This window comes from Thunnus maccoyii, chromosome 12 (genome assembly GCF_910596095.1).
Source record: "Thunnus maccoyii chromosome 12, fThuMac1.1, whole genome shotgun sequence".
NCBI classification, from domain to species: Eukaryota; Metazoa; Chordata; class Actinopteri; order Scombriformes; family Scombridae; genus Thunnus; species Thunnus maccoyii.
In genome coordinates this window covers 24800779-24823594 of record NC_056544.1, presented here as the reverse complement: position 1 = coordinate 24823594, position 22816 = coordinate 24800779, and the positions used below count along the sequence as shown (strand labels likewise).

The window sequence follows — 22816 nt, the reverse complement described above, 5'->3', positions numbered from 1 at the left end:
TCCGCCGTTGGTTTACTAACACTATCAGCGGTTGTGTGTGAAAAGCAGGAACTGAGGCTACAGTTAGCCGGTGTTCTACCCTTTATACTTGGCGCAGCAGCTGATATATGAAAATAGACCTCTGAGTCTGGCCTATTACATCATGGTTAAGGAGAGACCAGAGCATTCAGCTGAACTGATCTTTCAAATCCAAGCAGACACTAATAAGATAAGTTTAAGCAGTGAAAGCTCTTCACACCATATTGTTGTAAAAATCACCTATATTAATATTATATGCCAACATCAGCCTTGTAATTTTGTGTGCAGTGTAAAAATGGCAAAGTAGATCTGATTTTATAAGTCTAAAAATCTGTCGATGTAAAAATGCTACACAAGCTCACACGGGCCACACTTAGAGAATGATCAGTCGTCCAGGCTCATATATTTGCTGATATTAGCTTATGACAAATATATCAGTATTGGTGTACAGTATATGTCAGCCAATAAGTAACAAGAATTGTAATTTTTTTATTCACTAGAGATCCATGTTCATTTTTTTTTTTTTGCTGTTCCTGCTCATTATTACCCAAATATCCATTTCTCAAATTTAAGTCATACTTATTAAAATATTTGTTATGTGTTAAAGTGAAAAATGAATATCAGCCAATATTAATCATCAGATTTTTAAACTCTTAAATATCAAAACGCTATTAGTATCAGCCTAAAAAAAATCCAGTGTGAGTCAGGATCTGCCTACGCTCATATTTTCCTGACCTCTCCATCCATTATGTATGTCCTCATGTCTTCTGTTCACTGGACACTTGTTACATTACTGTCACCATATGAGAGAAAAAAATTATGAAAAGGTAGCAAAGCATTTTCCTCCCAAGATCCCCACCTCTCAAACCAGCTAGTTTTCAGGAAGCTATTTCTTCAGAGAGGCAACGCCAAAATGATTTAAAGATGATTAAAAAATGTGCTTTCACTCTTATATAACAAACTTATGCCTTGTCTACTTTGAGTCATCCATGGTCTCGTCTTATAGCTACTTTATTCAACTTTAATATAGGAGCAGGCCATTGGGAACACAGTCTAGAGCTGCTCCTAGACGCCATGAACCTTACTGCCTGTTTGCTGTCTGTATGAGTGTGTATGTAGATGTCTGATTGTGTCTTTGTGTGTAGCTGTTCCATGCATTTATTTATTTGACAGTGGATATGGGTGCTGCTGCATCATTGTGTTGTGTGTTTTCTCTATGTCAGTGTCACATTAGGTATTTTATTGTTGTGTGCAGTGCAGTGCTAAAATACAGGATCCCTTTATGAGTTAACTTGATTTTTTTTTCTCTCAAGATGCTCTTGTTAGTTTTCCCTTGTCCTTTGGTTTGGTGGTGCAGATAAAAAAGTTCAGATTTGAGACGTCACTTCTTTCCAACCTGCAGTTTTTCTCATTTTGTCATATATTTCCTGATTAATTGTTTGGTCTATAAAATGTCAACAGTCTAGGGCTGCAACAAATGATTATTTTCATTATCAATTAAGCCGCCGATTATTTTCTCAATTAATTGAATAGTTGTTTAATCCATAAAATGTCATAAATGGGGGAGAATGTCAATCACTGTTCCCTGAGGCCCAAAGTGACGTCCTCAAATGTCTTGTTTTGTCCCGACCAACAGCCCACAACCCAAAGATATTCAGTTTACTGTCACAAAAGACTAAAGAAACCAGAAAATATTCACATTTGAGAAGCTGGAATCAGAGTATATGGACATTTTTTTCCTGAAAGATTACTCCAAACGATTAATCACTTATCAAAATAGTTCCTGATTAATAATAATAGTAATAATAGTTGGCAACTAATCAATTAATCAACCAGCCTAATTGTTACAGCTCTCAATCAGGGGTCCAATACCATAAACATTATGTTTACCATCACATTAGACAGAGAAAAGCAGAAAATTCTCTAAACCAAGACACTGAAACTAGAGACTGTTTGGCATTTTTGCTTGAAAAACATATTTGAATGATTAATTGATTATCAAATTAGTTGCCAATACATTTTTTGTCAATCAACTAAATGATGGACTACGCTAATCATTTCAGCTCTGAACTCAACTAATGCAAAAAGTCAAAATAGCAATACTACTATTTTTACATTTTACATAAGCAGATGTATTTTTTAAAAAACGTGTTTGTATTTATTATTTATTTGTATATCTGTTCATTGCCAGCCTTTGCAGCTGGAGATAACAGACAGTTTCTATTATGTTTCTATTACGTTTCTCAGCTGTATGCATGAGGAAAATAATTTAGCGGTGTGTAATATGATGTGAAAGACCAACAAGCTCATGAATGTGAATGAGAAGCAACATCTTCACCTCAGTGTGACCGAACAAACAACACGCGGAATAACAACAAACAACACCCCGTTACGTCACTTCCTTTCTCCATTTGTCAAACATGGCGCTACTCCTAAGGTCAGTACATCTATGCGACACAACTTTTGGGCTCGATTGAAGCTATTTTGTGTTGTTTTTCGGGGTTATCATGTCAAAAAGACACGTTAACGGCGTAATTATGTTACAACCGAGGACAGTACGCCTGAGTGTAACCTTCTACGTTTATTTATTATCCTTACACATGGTAGATTTGGTGCGACGTTAGCTAACGTTAGCTAGCTGGCTAATGCTAGCTGTTTTACGTGTACCTATTCATGACGGACTAAAACGATTTTTATTTGCTGCTTTTCGCTTTCATGTGGTCATCGTTTGACACAAATTCAATTCGCCGTTGTTAAACTTAAGCTTCCTTATCGGAGAGTTTGGTTTGCTTTATCTCTGTCCTCCTTAAACAAAAAGGGAGAAAGTCAAATGATGAACTTTGGCCACTTCCTTGACCTTACATGACCGTTACAGGGAAGCACAATGTCGCTCTGCAAAATCAAACCAGTGTTTATCTCTAGAAATGTATTTTATCTTTCGCACGATAGAGATTTAAAGGGGCTATATTATACTCCTTTCCCACAAGTTAACACACTTCCCTGGGGTCTTAATGAAATTTATCTGATGTGCTTTAGTCAAAATACCACAAGGATCAAGCACTACAGCAGCTTTCTTATCCTGTCAAAACAGCCCCGTTCAGAATAGCCGGTTTGAGTGTAAATACACTTAGATTTTACTGTGATTTAATTGCAATAAATGGATCTAAAAGATGCCGAAGTAACTACATCATGATGTCGATTTGTAAAAAGCTTGAGTTCATCCTTTGTCAGGTCTGTCCGCAAGACGACAAGCAAACAACTTTTAAAATGCTTGTTTTTCTGAATGGAGTTCAGATCGATCCGGGCTATGCTAACACTGTACCTGCTCCAAACACATTCAAAATAACGTCATCTAAAGGCATAAACACGGCAGCGACGTCATTGTTTATATACATAGATATCTATATACTGTGTAACTTAAATTAAACAAACTCACCGACCTTTAAGATGTTTATTATCGATGACAGCAGCTGAGGTGGGGTGTGACTCCAGTGTTAGCTCCGGCTAGTTTGCGAAGCGAGATTGAAGGTAAATCCACTTAATCACATCTGAATGGTTTGTTGAATCACAAGAGTACAGAGCAAGCCAGCCCACACCGATCTGATTGGGTGGTCTTATTTCACAGCTTGTGTGTTAGTAGGCACATCAGAGACCCACATACATACGCACAAGCATTGAAAGAGTGAGTTTTTCATAATATGACCACTTTAATTTACAGATCTTAAATTTTAACTTACAGCTGCACCTTCCTGACCTTGTTTTAATCTTCTCTTTGATCAGATTGTCTTGCCTATATTGCTCAGAACTGGATGTAACACGGTTGTAGTTTCTGTTTGAATCAGGATGACATGATTTTTGCCATAAATTAACAGAAGACTGCCTCTAATACTGATATATACAGTATATATCTGTGCAGGGCAGCATAAGAATACTAAGCTGAATGTGTGTTTTATAAGTCTTGCTGTCAGAAATATGACTTTCTTTGTGGTGTTAGCGCAGACAGCATATTCTTTAATAGCTGTAAATAATCTCATCAATTCTCATATTTTTTTTTACTGCCTATGCATCAAAAAGATGGGTGCCAGAGATACTATTTCTGCTTATTTGTTCAATTCTCACTTGGGTTTTATCCATTTTTGTATCTTTTGTTTCCACTAAAGCCTCTTTAGAAGTCTTATTATCACAAATCCTCCATATTATTAAAAATCCTCCATGAGTACATTTGATGTGTACAATAGAGTATGTGTTTGATGTATTTCATGGCAGTCAAAGCTTAACCCTTAATCATCTTTTTTTGTCTTTTTTTTCTTCAGGACATTAGCCCGTCAGGGTGTTTGTCTCTCCAGACCACAGTACAGTGTCCTCTACAGACAGTGAGTTATGTTTGTTTTTGTGTGTGAGAGAGTGCGAACACTGTTTCACATACGTACACTGCTACAACTCATAGTAACGATACAGATACACATCACCCGTGTACTGTAAATTGTTCTACTATACACTTCTGTATTCTAAATCCTTTTTATCCCCCTTCTCCGACTACAGTGCTGCTCCAATGGGAACCACAGCTAAGGACGAGATGAACAAGTTTTGGGCCAAAAACGCCAGACTGAACAGACCTATGTCTCCACATCTCACCATCTACAAGTATGTACTTCATATTTCATATGCACTACAGGGTGCAGCCTGCTGTCTTTTTCAGAAAAATAATCTCATTTAACGATGGAGATGATGTACACTCCGTTTATGTATTTCAGCTTCATATTTGCAAAGACAGTAAAAATCTACTGCAGCAAATTATCTATGTTGAAAATAGCATTACTATTAAAGTCAATTTCATGCAGTCTTTTCATACTTTTAATGATTGTAAAACAGCAGGACAAGCAGCCATTACCAGAGATTTTCATGCCTTTGGATACATTTAGTGCAGTAATAACCCCTGATGTTCTGTCAAGCAGTTAGCAGAATCCTAAAACCTGAAGTAAAGAAAACCTTTTTATTCAGTTTTTTTTTTCCTTCTTGGCTCAGTTTTTTTCACTTAGCATCTCTCTGTCATCTGGGATTGTCCTTATGGCGTATCTAATATTGGTGATCTAGTGATTAAATCATACTCTGCTCTTGCACCTGTACGAGAGCATTCACTTCATATTTACCTTATGTGCAGACATTGTATATTGCAGCTGAAAGCATCAATTTATTGGCTTTCATGTAGCAAGGCTTGCAGGTTTGCCTTGTTAGTCTCAGTCACTTTGAGTTTTCATTGCTCGTAGCTGAAAAATAAAACTTTCTTTTTTTAAAATTTCTGTACTACACTGCCGTGATGTGAATGCTTCGACTTATGGTTTGCAGACACATAAATCTTCCTTTATAGTAAATGTGTTGCATCGTCTCTGTGTCTCAGATGGTCCGTCCCCATGATGATGTCCATCACACACAGAGGAACTGGAGTGGGGCTCAGCGGAGGTAACGCATCTATTTTATTTCTTTGTCATCCATGTATAAAGTTCCTCTTTCAGTTTGTTTCTATCTTAAAATACCCAAATTATTTCACAAGAAAAAAAAAAGTGATCTTGAGAGCTTTTTCTCTTATTATTCTAACATTAAATCGAGGCTGATGATTAAATTCCACAGCTGCAGCTGTCAGCTTTTGATTGACCCTGAAAATGTCTTCAGGGCATTTAAGTCCATGGCAATTGATTCCTGCTAAGAGCATTTACCGGAATTACAAAACAGAAGTTGTTCAATACATTCAATTCTTTGTATGTGAAAATCAAGTCTAACACTGGATTACTAATAGCTTTTAGTCATTTGCCCGGTGCAAGCCTGTCTCTGTAAGTGTGACATGGTACATCAGCGCCGTTGACCTTGATGGAACATGTTGTAAAAGCTGAGTTCAGTTTTGTTTACACGTTAATGGATTCAATAAAGGTCAGCGCCTTCAACTGCCAAGTCTGCCATACTGAGACATCAACAGTCACTCGCCCAACGTGTCATCTTTCTATCAGAACATCACATGTGGTTAATCGAATTGTCTTCTCTCCTTCCTCTCTCTCTTGTGAAAGGCTGGTAAACTAAAAGAATGATGTTTACCAGCCATATTGATTTTGTACACATTTTTCATCACTGTATTTATATATTCCACTGCAGTCTTTCAATCCTGTTTTGCATATAAATTTAAAAGCTGTCAGTTGGGTTTTAAGTACATTATGCAATGGATGCAGGAATAATATTAAGGTTCTACTGCCATTAGACTTTTTAATCATCCAGGCAGCACAGAAACTGAAACTTAGACACAGCTGTTGTGTAGAGTAACAGGCAGCCAATGAGGAGCTTATTTGATACAGTCATTATCTGCTTTTGATTTGATTGGCTCTCTGTAAAAAAGAGTGACAGTCAGCAGGGCAAAGGTCTGACAACTGACAAGACTTTATATAACTCGGGCTTTCTGAACTATTGTACTTGCATGACATGTTCATTTCCGATTAAAAGCCATGCATGTCAATGATCTTTCTTTAACACTCCATTCCATCAAACACAAATACAAATCTTGTCCAATCTCCGGTCTCATTGCTTCTGTTTGTGTCCAGCTATCTCGGCTTTTGCTCTGGCGGCATTGGTTTTACCAGGAAATTACCCCGACTACCTGGACTTGATCCATTCGCTGTCCATCGGCCCTTATCTCATCGGCTTGGCCAAGTTCGGCATCGCCTTCCCTGTATCTTACCACACCTATAACGGCATCCGCCACTTGGTAAGACCTACTGATGTTTTTATAGACATAACAAATGTTTGTCTTGTTTTGATGCTGGAGCGTATTTGATATTCTTTTGGTAGTTTGTCGCCATTAACATGTTTGACATGGCGTCTAGACTCCTCAGCTTAAGCTTTTTAAATGAGAAAGATCACTTTGCAATTTGTGACATTTTTTTCATTTTCATCATGTTTACTGTTTGTTTTCAAAGAAAATGGATTACATTTGCCAACATTTATAAGCTGATGTTGTTTCTAACGCTCTGTTGTGTTCTCTCTTGTCTCTTTTATTCTTATTTGTTTATTATTATTTAAATCAGTATTGGGACATTGGGAAGGGCTTCAAAATCCCAGAAGTCTACCGCACCGGCTACACGGTTATTGGTCTGTCCATCATCACCTCCATAGCTGTGGCTCTTCTGTGAGCGCAAGATGAAGAAGACGAGCAGAAAGCAGACGATGAGCCGAGGGAGTTGAAGTGGACTGGATGCACTGTGGGGGATTTGTGTATATGTTCTGTTCTGGCCTCCTGCAGGCCCCATTTCATCAAAGTATTAAATAAAGGATTATATTATGCTGTACACAGAAAAAGGTGTTGTGATGTTTTGTCCCTTGGAATTAATTATACTCTGGAAAGCTTTGGGGGTCATCAAATGCAGTAGAGTGCAAAGTGCATGCAAATGTGACCCAGTTTCTCTCACACTTGTTCTCGTTGTGAACAACAACCAGCGGCCAAAATTAGACGTGTCCTACATGTTATATCCTTATGTAATTTGTCTAATCATCCTGTGACGTCGAATTCATTAATCATTTTTTTCTTTGCCCCGAGCGCTCAGTCGCTGCTAGTCCAACTGGCGTGCCTGCCTGTTGTCTTTGTGCAAAGGAATGTGTATTTGTGTTTGTAGAGCGGCTGTTTACTGTAGGCTGTCATTCATATTTTACCTTCTGCAGGCCGCAGCTGCTCAGATGCATTTTTAACGTCGGGGAAAGAGATGGGCTGAAATGCAGAGAGGCAGCCCAGTGGTGGAAGCTGTGTATGTTAACAGGCTCCTCACTGGCAACCCGCCTCAGGCCTTACCTCCCACTGAGCCACACAGGAGCTACACACTGCACCTGAACAGCTTTTGTCCTGCAGTGTGAATAAAAGCAAGCCGTGATGTAATGTCAGATCCAACTCCATTTATGTGGGGGTATAGTAACAAGTTCACACAGGGGAAAAAAACAAGAGTAAACATTCAGGGGAGGGAGGCTGCACCCATACTGTTTTGTCCTGGCTGATTTGAAGACGTGTCTGTTTAGATCAACTGAGCTTGCTCTGAGAGAAACCACACAAGCTAGTTAGCTTCAACAAAATTGGTTTATCAATTTGGTACCAGTGGCTCGAAGGGAAAATCCTTGTCAGCTTGAATTTCTTTTCACTTTGCTGTTGAGAAGATGTATTTGTGAGCCACACATATGCTCAAACCGTACTTCTTATGAAGGAATCTCTTTACAGTAACTGTCAGTGTTTATTCAGCTCAATATCTGGAGTTAATTTAATGCTTTTGATTGGGTTATATTCTCCTCAGAGGCGTATCAGCCTCTGAAGGGAATATAACATCTCTTCATTAAACAGTTGCCAACTGAAAATAATTGTCACTGTAAAATCAACACTTGCAAAATTGCTCTCTGTATGTGACTTTTAGGCTGATTGCTGTGAATCTGGCATCATCATGATGATTCCCTACATTGAATCTAATCCGTGCTACAGGCACATTGAGCTACAGATCCAGTGGACTGCAATGTTCTCTTGTGACTGACAGGAGAAATTGCTCAAACTCTGCAGGATTTAAGACTGGATTTGCTTATAGCTTACTCAAACAAAATCTTGTAGAGATATTTCCTCTCTTCCAGAGCAAAACAAAAGATAATGTAACAAAAAATCCAGGCTGTGCACTGGAGCTTTTCCCTGCAAGAAACGAGCTCTTTACCTCCATAGTTTCTGATGCATTTACCGTACTGTTTTGAATGTCTTAGTTTTGCTTCGGTAATATCAACATTATGATATTTTGACGAGATAGCCAGTGTGGAAGCAATGGGGGATGGAGAGCAGGGGCTCTCGTCATCTCTATCAGGCGTAGGGGTACTAATGATTATGCGGCGGCAGCACCCCCTACCGGGCGGCAAATTATTATCCACAGGGCTGCGGTCCTGATGCTGAGGGATGGTGAGGATGCTGCGCAGGGCTGGGAGGGGGAGTATAAACCCGCTTTTGATCGAAATAAATGTGCCTCAGTCTCTGTGGCGCAATGGAATAGCGCGCTGGACTTCTAATCCAGAGGCTCCGGGTTCGAGTCCCGGCAGAGATGTGGATGAAAGGGTTGTGGCTTTTTGGATGAGAGGAAATAGACTGATGGAAAAAGCGCAGACAGTGTTTTATAGCTATTTTGCAATTAGGATGCATCTTTAAAAAGGGCTGCTGTCTGCAGATACTACGGATGAATGGACGTTGGATAGATAGTCTGCCATAGATGTGTTTATTTTGCAGAGGCCCAATAACATCTGGACTGAATTGTTAGGCTATAGAAATCTCTCATTGACGAGCCTTTTCAGCGCGCAAAGGTCAGCGCTTTAATATGCAGATTTCAAACGGGCAAAAAGCCTGAAACCACAGCTCAGCTCCAGCGTAGCAGCACAGGCTTTGTTACCAGCCTATTACTGTCCAGGCTGAACGCACAGGCTCCGGTCTTACAGTCATCACGTAGGCACCGCAGGACAACACAGCACCGTCCAGCCCCGTTGTGTGAAAGTCAGTGGGCACGCGCGCACGCTCGCGCGCTGTTTCAGCACCTGGAGCTGTCCACTCATTTAAATCAGAGCAAAAGCTTTTTCTAATGCAGCACCAACAATAAAACATTTAAAGCCTTTTCCGTCCTCATAACAAGTGTTTAATGATGCCAGATGCTGCGTTTCTACCCTCCCATTTGGTTTAGAGACAGAGGGAGAGATAAGACTCCGGTTTACTTTGAACATAAATGACTCATGGTGTCAGAAAATGGTGTCGACTCAAGATTTTGTATGCAGATTTTGTGTTGAATTATAGGCTATAACTGCAATGTGGCGTTGCTAGTGGAGAAATAAGAATTGCATTAGTCATTGTGCATTTTCAATTTAGTGAAATCTTTTCAAGGACCCCTGAAGGTGGACTTTAGTTTCTGCCTTAGAAAAAATCTACATTACCCCAATCAAGGAAGCCCAGAGCAACACTGCTTTTTTTTTTTTTTTTTTTTAAATTCAGTGTGGAAAGCAGCTGCTTGCTTGAAGATCTCTCAAACGCCCCGACTCCTCTATAACCCCTCCCGTCCCGGCTTCTACTATTTTGTATTTTCTTCAAACCCACCTCCCCTGTTTCAGTTTGTCGCCACCACTGATTGGGCTGTCGTGCGGCTGCCGCCATCCATGTTTAACCCCATCATGCCTCCCCACACACAGACCTAATCCGCCAGTAAAACTAATCCTTAATCCTCTCTGGCAAGTTGAACAACCCCCCCCCCCCCCACCCCCCTCCACCCCCCCACTTCCCTCCCTCCCTTGGATCCTGATTCCCAAACGGGCCTGATGCATGAAACGTCAGATCTATATAGACTACTAACTCTATGATAAAGTTTATACACGGATGCCAAATGGCCATTCCTGTAATTATAATATAAAGCCATTACGGGACGAAGTGATAAAATTCACTGTTAAAGGCACAGGAGAACTATAATATTATTTGGGGGATACGAGAAGACGCACCGACTGAACGTGTCCCACAACTCCACAGGGCCACGGACTCAGTAATATCATTACCATATTGGAAATGATCAGGCCTACGGGAAATAGCAGTGGGGCCTATCTGCAAGATAGAGGTAATAGCTCCATAATATCAATGATAAGACACGTTATAGGCTACTGAGAACCGTGACAATCGACTCCAGATGACCTCTGCTGCTTCTTCTGAGAGGATATGTAGGCCTAATCCTATGATAACAATTTAAAATGACACTAGACCTATACTCAATATCAGTCCTTTAGATAAGGTGAGTACAGATATCACGGGAATTCCTACAGTAAGATAATAAAATACCAAAAAGCCCGATAAGATCAGTGTAGACTCACTGTGGAGTATACTGGAACATTATGGTGATTTTTTCGGTGTGGCGAGATCACACTTTTTTTTTTTTTTTTTTATCTGCTCCATCTCCTTCATGTTGCTCTCAGCCAGTAGGCCCCTGCTCTGGCCCTGTTATCCCGGTGGTACGGGCCAAATCGTATTAAAATCCCCTCCCTCTCTTCTTCCCTCCCTCCCTTGTCCCCTCCCCTCCCTCTCCTCTTTCAGACAGACTGTTTTTGCTGCAGTGAACGCTAGCCGTGGAGAGAGAGATAGAGACACACACAGAGTGAGAGAGAGAGAGAGAGAGAGCAAGGAGGAAAAAAAGCAAGAAAAACAAGGAGTCAGGAGAAGGAACAAGGAGATAAAAAGTCGATAAAAGCAGATTGAGAAGAGGCTCCGGACAAGCGACTGCTGCGCATCAAAGGAAGGACCTTACTGGGGACCTTATTGGAGACCAACGCCAACAAAGCCGACTCCGGAGGCGGAATATAACGGTCTGTGTGTGTGGTTATTACCGTGTATTGCTTCGCAGTTTGTACTATTGACCAGGTTTAGTCTGTAGCCTGTAGGGCGGACAGGAGACACCTGTCAGTGCTGACGCTTTTCCGTCTCCAGGAATGTGTCTGTGTGCGCACTCTGGGTAGGTGGCTGTGTGTGTGTGTGTGTGTCTGTCTGTGTGTGTCACTGTTCGTGTGTGTGTGTATGTGTGTGTGTGTGTGTGTGTGTGTGAGAGAGAGAGTGTGTGTGTAATCCGTTATGCCTGCACAGGGAGAGAGCTGTATAATCCCTGCGTGTTTTATAATTTACTCTGAATATGCGTTTTGTTGCCGGGCTGCCTGCGCTTCCTCTCTCCCAGCTCTGTTGGCTCTTATCGCGCTGCACAAAAAAAGCATCACAACTAGCGCGCTGTGTGCAACAGCCACCGCTCCCCAGCCGTTACAAGAGTCTCTAAATCTCATCCCATCAGCACCGATATTTCAGCAAGTACGAGAGAAGGTGTGAGAAACCAGGTTCCGACCTGAGAAGCACTGCTCCGGTGCTCCCGCGGTCCGTCGCAGCGATGCAGGTAGCCACCACGAGCTGTTATTATTGTTATTATTATTATCATCATTACTATTATTACTCCCCCCCCCCACTTAAGAGCAGATCGCAGGAACTTGTGTTAAATCACGCCCTGAGTGTCCGGGTTATTTCCCGTGAATGCACTTGTTCTAGGTTTGTTTTCATTTGTCGCCATCACTCAACAGGAAGGGCTGGAGCAACAATAAACACAGTCCCCCACACCCCTCCCAGTGCCCTCATCCCATCCCATCCCATCCCATGTCCCCACCCGACTCCCACCCTCCATCCCACCCTCAGTCCCCGCCCTAACCGCCCGCCCGTCCCGCAGGCAGCACTCCGGCCACGGCTCTCTCTCTCTCTCTCAGCGGTGACAATAAGGGAGCGCTTCGCAGATGGACCGAGGGCTCACCTCTGCGCAGGCCACTTCTATTTTAAGGAATGTGCGTGAGATGGAAAGAGAGAGAGAGAGAGAGAGGGGGGAGAGAGAGAGAGAGAGAGAGAGAGAAGGAGTTTGTGAGAGAGGAAGAGTGAGAACGGGTGCCTGAGCGGCTATTATGCACGCCTGTCCGTCTCCAGTCTTGTGCAAAGCGCACCGTGTATTCTCAGCGGGCGACAGATGCATCTCTCCGCTGCTGTTGTGTTGTTTCCTTTTTCCCATTTCTTCTTCTGTTTTTTTTTTTTCACGACCAACTGGGGGAATGGTCCTCTGCGTTATTTCTAATTAGCGTGAGTCAGTTGGAGCTCGGTTATAGGCTGTCCAAAACACACATTTTCCTTCACTCCACATGCGCACAGCTTGTTAAAGTGGATGAATAAATTCACAGTAATCTGAAGACCCCCCCACCCCCTCCACTCCTCTTCTCTTCTCCCCTCATTACCACCTATAAACCACCAACATCATCATCTTCTCTGCGGTTTGGCTACATCACCACCCTCTTCCCCTTCCCCCAACCTCCCTCAATCGCCTCTCAGTAGGCTATGACACAAGCAGATCGATGAATACCCATGGACCAAAGCGTGAGTAACGGGTAGGCCAGGCGTTTATTCAGCAGCAGCCAACCAATGGCAGGGGACGCAATTAGTGGCCAGTTGGTCTGCCCTGCTTGTTTTCTTTATCTCTCCACTGCTCTCCCTGCAGGTGACACTCCAGAGCTCCTCTGCCCTCCTGAGGATTCAGTGAGACAGGCGGATCTGTGCGCCCGACCATGGCCTTCCCGTCAGCCCCCTCCGCATTATGGAGTGTCAGCTTATTGACAGTACTATTCGCAGCTGCGGTTCACAGCAACATTGTCTACGGTAAGCACATCTCTCCCTCTTTATCTATTCGCCTCCTATTCTCTCTATCTTGCTGTCTCTCCGTGGGCCCCTGACCTCCCCGACCCTTTCTTTCTGTCTCTGTTGGTGCCCCTTATCTGTTGACTTGAGGCTTTTTTGTTGTTTCCTGTATTATGACAAGGGAATCAGAGAGCCGTTAATAAGCACATGGGACACTCCCACCTCCCCGGACCTCAGAGGAATTTCTGCTGTTGTTTTTGAGGAATGTGGGTGACTTGCACGTGGGCGCAGAGCTCCACACGTACGTACACTACAGGCCTTTGTTGGTGTAGCTCACTTGCCCTATGGCTTCCTCTTCTTTATCCTTTTCTCTCTCTGTGACATCTTCAGTGACTGGCATACACATGCTTAAGATGTGTAAAAGAAAGCAAGCACTCAAACACTGGAACTCTACCTTTCATGTCCACCTACTCTGCATCTCTCTGTGTGTTAGAGGCTCATGCAAACTGGAGATAAGCAGTAATCATCTTGTAAATATCAACACAGGAATGTGCAAACTTAACATACAGATACAGCACGGACACATGACACTCGTCATTGCCGAAGCTCAACTCGTGATGAGCTGGGTGCGGCTGAAAGCGGATGGTAAGAGAGGATTTGATGAGAGAGGCACTTTTTAATGATATCATCCCTGCTGTGAGCACCAAGTGAAGAGGAATACACTGTCCGATGTGCTTTTCCAATTACATAACACTCAAGTGACTGGCTGTCGGTAATACAACCTTTAGAGGGCAAATTGTGCCAGTGGCAAAATGGTGCATCATGATTGGCCCCCAATCCATAGAAAATTGATTGACACAGGTAGAATCCTGTTGGCATTTTCTCATTACAGTTGGTATTTAATTGCACAGAGTGTTTGGCAAAGAACTGTAAGACGATATAGCAGGCAAGAAGGTTTCTAATAGATGTTTCCTGATTTGCATTTGCAATATACAGAGGCCCCTTGCGTTCACTTGTGCACACCCACACAATTTCACAAATTTGAATACATCCGTAAGTGCGCGGTGCACGTGCATGCACGGTCTACACACATGTATGCACACAGATACACAATACATTTACTGTACTTCCACTTCATTTATCCACATCAGCTGTTTTTACTGTCTGTTGAATAATGCATACATGTGTTTCTGCGTGTATGTGTATGTAATGTGGGGAAGTGGAGACTCGTCAGGGTGAGCTCACAGTGGTCAGTGCAGTAAAAAGTGAGGAAGCAGCCCGGCTGTGCCTAGAAGCTGGGATGAGGTCATAGCAAAACAAAATGCAAATGAAGGCCTGTCAAGGTGCTGAAAGCTGTTGAGGATGAGAAATGCATAAACAATCTCCAGATTGAGGTGCTGATGATGAAATATCAATCTCTCATCAGAGTGCTGACCCCGACCGTGTAGCTCGTCATTGAAACCCAGCGGTTCATTATTTGGGTCCAAAAATGATTTTGGCTCGCATTCAGACGCACGTCACATTTGATCAAGGTATGCCTGGTGGGAGGCCTGACCATGCATGACCAATTCTTGCTTTGGTTTCACCTAAGCACTGTTTTACATTATCGTGTCAGTCAAGGAGAGTAATTAAGCCTGGGACGTCTGACAGTGTTTAGGAGATGGGAAAACACGTCCAAGAGTGGAATTGAGGAGAAGGGAAGCAGAGATGGAGTGCTGACTTAACAGAGTTTCAGTTTGCATGTTGTAAACCATCAGGCTGTAGCCAAGGTCTTTTTGTCTTAAGTTTTTGCAATCAAAGCATAACCAAACGCTAATATAAACTACACTGAAATGAAACTAATAATATTTCTGCAGTGAAATCAATCAGAATCAGTCTTGTCAAAGAAGTTTGGAATTAGAATTCTTGGCCTATTTGTGCTATATAGGAAGACATTAATCTGAAGTGTTTTCATCAACATAAGCACAGGAAGTTGTCTTGGCAGCATTGGCACTAGAAATACTGACAATTTATAGTCTTTCTCACTGGCAAACAAGGCACTCGGCTCTTACGGGACCTCACATTTAGCACAGAGGACCAATGCCAAAAATTCAGCCGACAGGAAACTATATATATATATATGTATATATATATGAATCATACATTCACTGTTCTATAGTTTCCAGACATCTGAGCATTGTGGTAAACAGTGGTGTTGTAGCTTCAGAGGGAAATATTGTGTGTGAGATGTAGAGCACTGGTCCATCGCTCACATCTGCTCCGATCTGTTTGATTGCTGTTGTTGTGACACAGAAGCAGAGCTGTTAAGTAGAAGATGGAATAGGGTGGGGCAGGCAGACAGATAATGCCGTCATAATGGAGATCTCTACGCTAAGAGGCCATGGAACAGAAGGGTCCGCTTAGCATAAATAATGTAATGTTATGTATCAGAGAGGAAAAACGATTGGCTCAGCAAATCAATGGAAGAGCAGATGAGCCATCAGAGAGCAGAGACTGCCCGTCACCGCTATACTCAGAGTCCACCGTGCATTAAAAACATGCAGACCGTTTGTCACATAACATCACTCAAAGTAGGAAAGAGAAAGAAAAAAAGCCTCCCCGCTGAATGATGAGGTTGATTATCGTACAGCAACCAACAGGCTGCATGTCATGACCATTTAAATTCCCGACCAACCCTGGACTCCCAACTCTCCCACTTCCACTGCTTCATCTCCATTTGATGTATGTCAAAGTCAGGGAAAGGACGGCATTAACTGTTTTTTTCTGGATTTATCTGTGACCAGGCTTCCTGAGAGCGAGCGAACGAATCGGGGAGACACTAATTGCACGCCATTTGACATATCCATTTCCACAGCTGGATGTGCAGCCATGCGCTGCGGATGGAAAGTGCCTCTCAGAAGGGCACAGATTAGGCATACAATTGGCCGGCTGTGCCCTGGTTCTGTACTGCTGACCCAGTTACCTCGGGGCTGCTGTGGAGTGTGAAGGGTCTGTCCTCTGGAGCACCCAGCAGACAGCGTACAGAGTAGCACGCTGTGGCATCCCATCAGCCACCTGGCCCTCAGCTCCACAGCAGCCTGATCCTAAAACCCAGGAGAATGTTTGCATTTGTGACAAGAAACATGCCTAATAGTTTATTTACCTCGTCAAGTTCTGCTAGTTGGAACAACTGAATGAAACCCGATGCTTCCAGCTGAGGCCAATAATGAATAAGGATTAAAGGACGGGAGCAGTGTGGACCAATCGTTTGTGTGGTAAGATTTACAGACGGGAGGGCTCCGCGTGTGTGTGCCTCTGCCAGCGGTTCACTTTATCCTGCCACAAAATGGGCTCCTTCCCCCCTGGACCAGCTCTTTCTCACTGGCTTTATGCCCACTTCCTGTGTGTGCTGCTGTTGTTTACTGTTGACTTCCTGTGTGCCAAGATGGGGGAACATTTGGCTAATACACAGTACGGCTAACACACAATAGCAGTAGGCGGTTTGGATGGGAGGCCTCTGCCTGTTAACAAGGCTGACTGATAAGCAGTGACTCATTAACAAGCCGAGGTACACAGAGCCTGGGGGAATTACCGCCTAGCCACTGTGACATTAATAAGAGGCCTAAGCTATTTTTCCATTTGGCTCTGCTGGCACGGGGCTAAACCAGTGGTTTCCAATCTCGACCCTGGCTATTTACTGGCTCCAGTGCTTTTCCATTTGTTTCAGCCACTGGTTACCTGGTCTGATTGGAGTGGGGCAGATCAGTATTGTCAATGTGGGCTGCAGTTAATGACATCTGCTGCTTCAATGGAAAAACAGACACCCCTCATTAGTTTTCTGCAGATTCATTCAGAAACATCTGGGGAGGAGCCTAATTAATTCTTCTCATGCTGATCATGCCAATTAATTAGCAATATGTTTGTTTTTTTAAAGAAAAAAAAAAAAGACAATGACACATTCCAAGGCATTTCCTAGATTTCAATCAATGAGACCGATGATGATCCTGACACTATATAGATCTAATTAGGCATCCAAAATAAACTACAGTATGCAGAAGAGCTGCGAGCAACTGTCTCCTATCGCAGCTTTAAATCCAAAGCCATATTACTCCCATTGTCTTGAATGTTTATTCTTCTCTGATCCTTTAAGTGTTTTGTCATCCAGATCAGTTTTGTGATTATAAATCGGATCCTGATTGGCTGGCATTAGTTTGCAACAGATTCACATCTGGCAGAAAACCAATTATTTCTCCTGTTCATCATGCCGATTAATTAAGGCGCTATGGCTGATTGATTAAACTCCCAACAAAGCTCTAACCATGAGCACTATAGCCCTGGGGATGATTTGCATCACACATTATGCACATTGCTGTGTCTTCATGTTATCTCCATATATCTCCTCAGACATGCTGAAAGGTTACACATGCGTAAGCAACAGGAAAGCCCCTTTCACACATGCACTGCAACCCTGAAATTATCCGGACATTACCCGGAGGAGCTGTATGTGTGAACGCAAATGTCCGAATCGGTCAGACGGGACATTAAATGGACTTTACTCTGCCAGCTCCCTAATGCAAAGTCTATGTAATGTCTGATTGAGCCCATATGTGAATACAGCAGGTAATTTTCCGGAGAAATTCACAGCGAACGAGTGGGCGTGTTAGCGACGTTTCTATCATGCAGCTGGCGCTGGATAAACGCAGCAGGCCAGTTAAACTGCTGTTAAGCTTGTTTTGACTGGTCCTGAACGCTCCGCTATGAAGCTAGCGCTAATGGGAGAGAAGACTTCCTGTGATTTATTATAAAATAAAAGCCATTTTATTTCTGGTGAAAAGCTTAAAAATGGTGAATTACAACCGCAGTGTACTTTTTGCGTCACGTCCTGACTCCTGCACACTCTACGTAAGCGCCACCTCGTGTCTAAACCAAACGGCGTATTTCCAGTAGGTGAGAACGTGTCTGACATGGACAATCCCCTGTTGTTTGCTACATGTGTGAAAGGGCAACTCCAGATAATATCCGGGCCTAATTCTCCGAGCTCATATGAGAAAATGGCGAGAAACTCACAGCTCAACGAGGCACAAGTGTTGATGAGTAATTTGTGGCTAAATTAAGCAGAATTAAAATGCAATGGTGCACCAGTATTGTCAGGCTCACAGAAACAAGATTCCATTAGACCTCATCAATCTGAGGTAGGTCTCATCTACCCAGACCCACTCAGGTAATGTGAGATTACATCAGAACAGATCAATCTCTCCTGCTCGCATCATAATAACAGCAAATGGCATTTAGAGACTGAAAGAGAGAAGGGCTCTTGAGATTTTGCAAAGCACCTTCAGCTTCTTCTCAGGTGCTCTTTAAAGACACATCACTCTGCGGAAGCTCAGGAAAATTAAGGGTCTCGCATTTTCAGAGCTGTCAGCTTTAAACCGTCACTTCACAAAGACACTACCGATTAAACAAACCTACAACAACAACAACGTCAGCCTCGGAATAAATTAATTCACCTCATTTCCAACAACAAGAGCCCCTATTATTGTGCTCCGCGCTCAACTGGCGTTTCCTTTGATCAGGTCCCTCATTCTCACTACCCCCAACCCTACCCCCTTTTTCTCCCGTTATCTGCAGGAATTCTCCAACCGGTGTTTTAATTGATTGCTGCGGGGGTGGAAATCACCCATCCTGTCATTGACGCATGGCTGGTCAGAGCAAGGGCTTCCCGGAAAGGTGTATCTGTTTGTTGAAGCCCATCACTGCACTGTGTGAAACTCCAGCTATGACCGGGTGCCGGAAGACGTGAGAGCGTGGCTGTAAAGCGCAGCGTTTGTATTGATTGAGTCTGAGTGCTGAGGGTTCCCCCTGAGCGCAGGAGCACCACCAATGAAAGAGCAGAGGTTGCTCTTGTTTATTGCCTCTTTTTTGATGCCGTCACTTCAGCTGATGGTAGGGAGTGTGTCTGTGGGGGGATCTTATTGCTGATACCACAGCCATAAAGCCATTTTAATTCACCTGTGTGCTGTCGTGGGAATTCTCCCTAGTTGGATTTCTGCTGAGGATATCACTGCCCATTCACTGGATGGAGAGTCTTATGGCCATTAGCATTTAACATAGTGTTGTCACCTAGAAACAGTGTTGGAAAAGTATTGTGAAGCAGTTCTCCAGGCTGGTACTTGCAGTATAAACTCTCATGGTTTATACATGGTAACACAATTCCCATATGTATTCATCTTTGAAAAATATACAGTAGGTGTTTACATATCATTGCATTCCTACTTGAAATACTTCCGAACACTCTGTTTTGCTGCTGTTTCGGTGTCAGCAAACCTGACACCTATAGATCCCCCTCCATAATATAACTGTAAATGGCTGTTTGATGGAAATAATTTGTGATAAACTTGACTGATTGGAGTCTGGCACTTCAGCTTCACCAGCTCCAGTGTCAAAGTGAATCAGCAGCCAGACTAGAGTCCTTGAGGCTGAGTCCTTGGCACAGGCAGGAAAGTTTTTGATGCTTTTAGCATTGACTGACTGATTAACAGAGCAATCAGACAATCAGAGAAGCGGTTCTGAATATTATTTCCTTTATGTAATACATTATTATTGTGTCAGTTTCGGGTTTGTTGTGTACTGAGGTATGGTTTCAGCATTGAAACTTTCAGATGGTATCATTACTAGAGTTTTTTTGTATTGTAACAAAGCCACTGCTCAGTGGAGTTCATTTACGGTGCCTCTACTCTGCTGCACTTCTTATGCCTCACACCATACCACACTGCCTGAGTGCTCACAGCTGCCATATACATCTGCTATTAAAATGCAGTCTGTATTATTTAAATGCCCTTTGCATTAATACCGTACCATTTAGTGTATGCGTTTTCATCATCATTTATGGCTGCATGGTAATTGGATCAAATTTTTCACATGCCCTATTCAAAGCGGGGGAGTAGCTAGGCAGGATGCATTGTCAACAAGAACAACCATGTAGTGTAGGATCATTAGACTTGATACTATAGAGCCTGGATTTACTTTTCACTGAAGTGGAAAAGGTCGTCTTTTATGAGTCTTTCCTGGAAGGCAACTAAAATGATGATGTGTGTTTTTTTTGCCGCAGTTTGCAACTGCTATTAATGCTATGGAAGAGGGGAAGGAGTGTGGTACTGTCGGTGTCTTTGGAGAAGCTGAGTGGACGGCAAACTCTGGAGTGAGTTTGGACTTTTCTGCACTGTTTGCAAGACGGGAATACACACTGTGTGGATGACATTTACACTTGGCTGAGGTTTGATCACCACTGCAGGTAGTCTAAATAACTTTCTGACCGTAATGTGCTTTTACTCTCACCACTGCTAAATGTTTAAGCAGAAAATGGGGGAAAAAAAACTCTGCTATGTCTACCTTTGTCCTGTATTTTCGTGTTAGGATGATTATGTTTCTCCAACAATGCCACAGCATAGATAGTTATTCACCTGTTAAAATGAATATCTTCATTGTTTGAATAGTTTCTTTGTGCCTGCTGAATAAGGTGACTATGACCTGCAGAAGGTATCGTTTCCCTTTCATCAGATCTGCTCTGCTCCCACTTCTTTTAAGTGGAGGAGTTGAAGTCATTATTGTTTAAGATTCCAAACAGCGGCCTATGGAAGAACATAAAAATAAGCTTGTTGACTTTATTTTGTTATCCTTGAGAGTTTTAAAAGAGTAATGCATCCATTTTTTCAAGGGACAATTGGTGCAAAGAATATACTGCCATCCTTTTAATCATTGAATAAGGTCAGTCGATCGATCCGACAGTCAATCACCGTGATGCAGGTGGAATCTTCGAGCTCACGAGTTACCCAGCGGACAGGTGCGGCCGTGGCTTTTATTCTGCATCTGGCCCTTGACACTGATCAGGGTATGATGAGCACATGATGAGTGGATATGGCTTTTGACGACGAGGCCATCGCCGCGCAATGTAACTCAGCGCTACTGCGCCGGTTGAAGACAAAGGCACCAAATAGGCATCTCTAATCTCCCTGCTGAATGAATCCGAAACAAAGAGAGGAGGAACGCAGACATAGAGGCTTGGACACACATAGGATAAGCTGATTACCCAGGAAAGGAGGGAGGGCGAGGGAGACAGAGGGAGAAAGAAAGAGGCATGCACGTGAACAAGAGAAATCCATATAGTAAGGGAGCATGAGGGCAGGGAGATGGAGGAGGAGGGGTAGGAAGAGAAAAGCGAGCGCACTCTAATGATGGGGTGCACAGACCGGAGAGAAAATGAAAAGAAACAGTGGAGGGAGCGAGGGAGGAAGGAGGAAAAAAAAAAACACAGGAGAAAAAAGAAGAACGTTTAAAAGGACGAGTCACGGCGCGCTACATAGAGCATGCAATAGGAAAATGAAGGGAATGCATATTTGCCTGTGATATCGTCCTTAGGCACGCGACACAATCAAAAACAGGACATTATGCAAATGTGAAGCGGCTATGGCAATATAATCTCTACCTGAGTCATTTCACCTGCTCCGCTCAGTAGTCGCTATATATACAAACAGAATTACACCCAATCCAGGTGTACGGGCTAAATATACAGCTAATTAAAATTAATGAGATTTACTTAGAAAAGAATATGCTCCTTTCCTAAGCTGCTTATCCTCGCATGAGAATCTACTACACAGCCTGACACACACGCACACACCTTTGCCAGAGTGCTCAAAAATACACACGCACACACACACACAAACACACGCACTTCATTTTGATTCACTCTCCTTCACTTCGCTTTCTCACACACTGCTAAGCAGACTATTAAGAATCCTCGGTACGCTTGCACAAACACACACACACACACACACACACACACACACACAGAGTCACACACACTCAGTCTATCCGTCTGTCTTTCAGCCGACTTCCCTCTCACGCTGACTTAAACATGCTCCTAGTTCAATGAACATGCAACTTCTTGACTGTATGTCAGCATGCACATACAAACACGCACGTAGACGCACATTTACAGAGATTCTCAAGAGAGGTGCATGCACACAAACATATAATCAGATGCTAACACAGAAACACACACATATCTACATATTTATGCATACAAACATGCACAAATACAAACACACACACATTTAGGCAAACTGAGCTTTGAAGGCCCTTTAGTCTTTACTTAAACAAAAATACCCCTGTGAGCCAAGCTGTTGAATGCCAGGTGCCTGCTTAGCTATCTGTGTGAATGTATAGATGTGTGTGTTTAGCGAGCTTTATCCTCCACACAGCAAAACGCTGCTGTATATACACAGTGGTATCTGATATGCAGCATTTTCCAAACTGCTTACAGACATGCGTTTCTTTTGCTCCCATAAGGTGATGTCCAACGAGCGTCGCTCCATTTCCTAGTGTGCAAAGTGCTGAGTAATTAAACGGCTCTTCAAGCCCTCTCTGTTGAAGGAGTGGAGGTGGGGGGACCCTGGGAAAATGACACAGTGCAAATTAATCACACACTTTATTAACAGACTTAGGTTTCAGCGGAACAGTGCTGTCTCCACCGTAGCTAGCTGCACCACTTGGATCCCAACCAACTTATGTCTCACCCGACCCCGCGTACATTTGTACTGACACATA

The 22816-nt window shown here is 42.9% G+C and overlaps 2 protein-coding genes and 1 non-coding gene across 9 annotated transcripts in view; all 3 read left to right on the top strand.

The window, feature by feature from the left end:
* Window positions 1–2406: 2406 nt before the first annotated feature.
* sdhc (succinate dehydrogenase complex, subunit C, integral membrane protein) lies at window positions 2407–7356 on the top strand. The gene is made up of 6 exons (XM_042428863.1): window positions 2407–2455; window positions 4332–4391; window positions 4561–4662; window positions 5417–5478; window positions 6603–6766; window positions 7086–7356. The coding sequence occupies exons 1-6, from the start codon at window positions 2439–2441 to the stop codon at window positions 7188–7190; spliced, it is 510 nt and encodes a 169-aa protein (XP_042284797.1). The 5' UTR covers window positions 2407–2438; the 3' UTR covers window positions 7191–7356.
* Window positions 7357–9039: 1683 nt separating this feature from the next.
* trnar-ucu lies at window positions 9040–9113 on the top strand. The gene has a single exon. It is a non-coding gene; the product is annotated as a tRNA-Arg (tRNA).
* Window positions 9114–11117: 2004 nt separating this feature from the next.
* The window catches only part of cadm3 (cell adhesion molecule 3), a 92515-nt gene continuing 80816 nt past the window's right edge, over window positions 11118–22816 (top strand). Inside the window, exons 1-2 of one of the 7 annotated variants that reach the window (XM_042429607.1) lie at window positions 11118–11391; window positions 13098–13255. In XM_042429607.1, coding sequence (XP_042285541.1) covers window positions 13165–13255 — 91 coding nt within the window. In that variant the 5' untranslated portion in view covers window positions 11118–11391; window positions 13098–13164. Of the gene's footprint in view, window positions 11392–11475; window positions 11538–11683; window positions 11964–12817; window positions 12988–13097; window positions 13256–22816 lie in introns of those variants that run through there. The other 6 variants (XM_042429601.1, XM_042429606.1, XM_042429605.1 and 3 more) reach the window with 6 other exon arrangements.